Genomic DNA, 4,704 nt, shown 5'->3' with positions numbered 1-4,704 from the left:
ACTTCTTGGGGTGGACTGGGCTCGAGTCTGGTCTGTGCCTGGGTTTGACTCTGCAACTGGGCTATTGCTACTTTGTTGTGCTTGCAACATCTCGAAGATCATACGCAAGCTGATTCCATTTTTCTCAGCGTTTTGAATATTCCGAGCTGCAGACCGAGTTCCACCTTGAATGTTATTTTCAGGGTCGGAACGTTGGTTTGCCTCGATGGCCATATGTGAATTAACGTCTATTGGCTCTTCGACCCGAGCTCCAACGGGATCGACGAGTGGCCTTCCATCCCCGGGAGTTAAGTTGTTGTTCTCATCTTGAAGGCCTGCTTCGTTGTCGATAGGTAGGGCCATTAATTGAGAGATATTTATTTTTAACCTGAAATCAAAGACACTTCCAAGAGCAAGCATAAAATGGTGTGTTTTGTAGAGATTCGTACCAAACAACCACTGTTATCCTTAGCCCCACGGTGGGCACCAACTGTTTACCCGAAAAACGGATAAAGTTGAATTTGTACGTAGTTCTAAGGGTACGTGGTATAACTTGGCACAAATCGGAAAGTAAGTAGAAATATATTGAGTATCGACTGTATAAGAATGAAATACAAACCAAATTGAATAGAAAGCTAGTTTATGAACAAGCAAGATGAATCAATGTATAAAGCTCACAAGAGGATAATCTCTATATGGATATCAGTATGTTTTTCTCTGTGAATAACATGAGTGTATTAATGTCTTGATGTTCCCCCCTTTTACAGAAATAGTAGCTATCCCTCTTATAGTGGAGGAATCTTACTTTAGATATAATTAAAAATACATAATGGGGATCCCATGATAGAATATCTTTTCCCTAATTTCCGCCGAGATACTCTCTCCTTTGTGCGACTGTAACGGCTCTTGTCCCTTGGCTCGATCTTGATCGGACTTGGTATTGATTGGTTTCCAGATTTAGAGCCCGATATTGACTCGGGGCCCGGTATTGACTTGGGCTCGGTATTGGTCGGTCTCTGGCTCTCAAGCTCGATGACACCGCTTTGCATCATACTTCGATTTTGGATTCGAGCTCGGTAATGACTTCGAGTTCGGTATTTGATCGGTCCCGGAAATTATAGCTCGGTAACCTGGCTTCAGATCTGATATTATGAAGATGACCTTCGGTCCATTATGTTCCGACCTTGACTAATCATATGAAAGTCGAAACCGGTTTTCACCGTATACAGAACTCATTTCCTCTGTGCATGCTGTTGCACAACATGTAAAGCCTCCAGACGGCTAACAACTTCTTTCATTAGTGGTCGCTTCTCTTCTTCTTCATCCATACACTGCATTGCAAGATCTGTCATTTTAGGTCCATCACGACGATCAAAGTATGGATCATCCTCAAGACTTTGGTGCACAAGTGAACACCCAGGCTTGTACTCTTTCAAGGCCCACAAATCAACTGCAGTCGCTAGGGTGTTTTTCAAATCAATAACTCTTTTGCTCATAAGATCTAAGAGCAAAACACCAAATGAGTAAACATCAGATTTGACAGTCCACGCACCTGCACATATTTTACAAGCGTGAAAAGCGCATAAGAACAAATGCTTCAGCGAAAGAAAGAAAGAACAACGAAATGGACAGACTGTGAAAGATAGAAGCACCATTTCTTTTGGCAAGTCCAAGTAAAGCAGCACACTAAAAACAAGAAGAATAAAGTCGTACTCTAAAGGGAAAAAGAAAACTAGAAATGGTTTCAAAAACTCTATGGTGCTTTACTTGGACTTGCTTAGAATTTAATCCCTACAAGTTCCTATCGCGCTTCACATTTAATCCCTACAAGTTCTTATCGTGAACTGTTGTTTCCTACAAACCATCATCTTGGTTTCTGAAACTTTTGGATAAATTTGCTTAGAATGGAAGGACAGAAAAAAAGAGTGGAAAGGATGATGTATTTTAAACACAAAATTAACACAATTATTCGCCTCTTTTCCTCCAAAGATATTGTGTCAACCTTTATACATCAAAAAATTAACAAGGGGTCAATTTGGAACTTGGCAGGACGACAGCTCCAATAAGTTTAATGAGAAATGTTTTCAATACACTAAACTTCTAAAATTGATAAAATCAAGTGGCACCTCCACAAGAGCGTATTACCTATCACCATCATGTGACTATAATGAAAACAACGCTAATTTACAACTGTTATATTTGATTGAAACAATGACTGGGTTTAGGGACTAGTACCACATTGAGCAACAATTGGATCAATGTAGCCAAAAGTTCCAGCTTCACGTTGACTGACTGTCTTATCCAAAGCACTTCCAAGTAACATACCAAATTCAAACAGGATTGGATTGAAATCCTGGAGAGAAAGAACAGACAATAATTTTACTCATTCATGAAATATTGTGTGAAAACACAAAATAACAATGTCAGCACACGACCAGGAACTTAACATACCTAGTGGAAACAACAAAACGTATTTGTAATAACGTACCTTGTCGAGCACTATGTGAGCTGGATTAATGTTGCGAATCAGGTATTGTGACTTCTGACAATGCAAGAAATTCAGCAAGCGAGCTAATGCAAGTGCAGCCCTAACTCTGTCCAGCCATTTGAACTCATCTGAACAAGAAAACTAGAAAAAGTAATTACATTGTCTGCACATCTCGTCCTCCTTTTTTTCATGAATAATTTTTTCCGCATGTCTCAGTGATTAAGAAAAGGATTTCCTACATGTGTCTACCCCCCCCCCCCCAAGCCCTCTTTTTTATGGTCTCTTCCCCATATTGTAGGGTGGTAACAGCTATTTCCACCTTCTAGTGACAACAGATCTTTTACTCAATGGTCTTAGTAGTATAGACCTCGATATGGCAACAGGAAATGCATTTAACAGCAGAAGATACTCAAGACAAGGTTGAAACATGTAATATTTATTTTTTTTATTACCGTAGTGTCCAAGCCAGCTTGCGCATACCTCGACTAATTCTAAGGGGTACCTGCTAACTTTCACAAGCACAGGTACCTTCCACTAGCACAAGTACTGGGTAACTCTATTCACCAAAACTTGGATTGATGGGAAAAAATCAATAAATATAAATATGAGAGTAGAGGGGTACCTTGAATGATCAAGTTATACAAGGTGTCACGTGGTTTGAGATCGTAAACAACCCCCAGAATTTTATCCTCTCGACAATATCCAATCAATTTCACTAAGTTCGGATTGCCCCTAATCCTTGGATCTTGCAAGAATTTCAGTTCATCCTACAAGCACATGCAAGCAATCTTCCAGGCTAAGCATAAACTAGGAAAAGAATCACTAGGTAAGAGATTGTGCACACACACATAATAGAGACACAAACCTCAAATCTCACTAGGTCTTTATTGTCTCGAAGAAGCCTGGGATCAAACAGAATCTTGATAGCCACATCCTTGGTAGTTTCATCTTCTTGATTCAAACCCACAGGCATCTTCCCACGGTAGAGCTTACCATATTGAGAGATTGCAACAAGATTATCTGGAGAAAATTGACCCGTATACTGTCTCAATTTCTCAAATGTGAGGTCAAGAAGATCATTTTTCACAGTGAGATCAACAATATCACTTTCCACTGTGACATCAAAAATATCACTTTCCACAGTGACGTCAGGAAGATCATTTTTCACTGGGTATTCTTTTCCTTATACAAGACAGGCTGAAGCAACCTGTAAAGAAGTGGCAAGAGGGTCATACAGCATTATAACAAGAAGGGATTGAAATCTGTAAATGATCATAGGGGAATTGAAATTTTGTAACAAAATACCAAGAACAAAAAAGGAAACACCCAATTGCGTGCGTCAATAACGTAGGAAGCTATATTAAGATTTAGGGCAGGCATGACATTATCAACCTAAGCGGCTTTTTCCATGTCGAATCTCATATTCAGAATTTGTGCCTCCGCCTCTCGTAATCAGACCATATGCAAAATTTTGAAAAATACGAAACGCATTCTAAATTTCTTCTAAAAAAATCAGAGATATCGTACGGCCTCTAGGGAGATAACTAAACCTAAACCCTAGAAATGGAAATAGATCGGCACGTCAAAAATAGATATAAATCAATATAAAAGAACGAAGATAAATCGAAAATAGTCACCTTTAGAGTGCCAGAAAGGCATGATTTTGACGAAGAATTCTTTCTTTTTGTTTCACTCACTCAGGATTTTGCCGAATAATGAGGTTCTGCAAATTTTCCTTGTGTACAAAAGAAGTCAATAGTACTATTTGTATAATAATTCAAATTATTAAGTTAGTAGTTGGAGGGAGAATATCATTAGCGCTGTTACGCGACGCCGTCCTGAAGTTTCTTGGAAGGGCGACATAAGGCTAAGCAATCGATGTCAGTACGATTAGTATCCGCCAACTGAGGTCCCTTCCGTACGCTAGACTAGATTGTAAGTGACTTACGGGAAAACCAATGTCATGAGCAATTGAGAGAGAGAGAGCAGAAAAGAGAATTGAGAATGAAAGAAAGCTTGATTGCATTGAATGAAAGCTATTACAGAAAAATAATACGGTGTCGGGGGGAGAGACACCAGTACAGAGAATTATTTGCTTGCTAGAAAGTTTGATTGCTTGGTCCCCTTAATAATGCTTAAAAAAAAAAATAAACCAAAGTTACATGACTTGACCTAAATAAGCTGTAAAAGCACACTGAAAGAAAATGTAGTAAAACTACTTTATATTTACAATGAAA

General features: G+C 39.0%; 1 protein-coding gene across 4 annotated transcripts; it reads right to left on the bottom strand.

Annotated features, from left to right (window-relative positions):
• Positions 1 to 641: 641 nt before the first annotated feature.
• On the bottom strand, positions 642 to 4,223 carry LOC104088945 (probable serine/threonine-protein kinase PBL10). 4 transcript variants are annotated; one of them, XM_033654199.2, is made up of 6 exons: positions 4,105 to 4,223; positions 3,333 to 3,674; positions 3,090 to 3,234; positions 2,468 to 2,595; positions 2,215 to 2,332; positions 642 to 1,531 (listed from the first exon to the last, which is right to left on the bottom strand). In XM_033654199.2, exons 2-6 carry the CDS (start codon positions 3,438 to 3,440, stop codon positions 1,212 to 1,214), a joined length of 819 nt encoding a protein of 272 aa, XP_033510090.1. In that variant the 5' UTR covers positions 3,441 to 3,674; positions 4,105 to 4,223; the 3' UTR covers positions 642 to 1,211. The 4 variants fall into 4 exon arrangements, with proteins under 4 accessions (XP_033510090.1, XP_033510089.1, XP_033510091.1 ...); XM_033654198.2 differs by having other exon boundaries at positions 3,333 to 3,487; positions 4,105 to 4,183; XM_033654200.2 differs by having other exon boundaries at positions 3,333 to 3,664; positions 4,105 to 4,163.
• Between the last annotated feature and the right edge of the window lie 481 nt (positions 4,224 to 4,704).

This window comes from Nicotiana tomentosiformis, chromosome 1 (genome assembly GCF_000390325.3).
Source record: "Nicotiana tomentosiformis chromosome 1, ASM39032v3, whole genome shotgun sequence".
In the NCBI taxonomy this organism is placed as follows: domain Eukaryota; kingdom Viridiplantae; phylum Streptophyta; class Magnoliopsida; order Solanales; family Solanaceae; genus Nicotiana; species Nicotiana tomentosiformis.
This window is presented reverse-complemented; position numbering and strand designations above follow the sequence as displayed.

What these genes read in the sequence shown, in the direction of transcription:
- LOC104088945 (XM_033654198.2), bottom strand. Translation starts at nt 4,126, where the DNA reads ATGCCTTTCTGGCACTCTAAAG. An exon ending in GCCTTTCTGGCACTCTAAAG is followed by an intron (nt 3,488 to 4,104) that starts GTGACTATTTTC and finishes AATTTTCTCCAG; the next exon opens with ATAATCTTGTTGCAATCTCT. An exon ending in GTATAACTTGATCATTCAAG is followed by an intron (nt 2,596 to 3,089) that starts GTACCCCTCTAC and finishes TTTCTTGTTCAG; the next exon opens with ATGAGTTCAAATGGCTGGAC.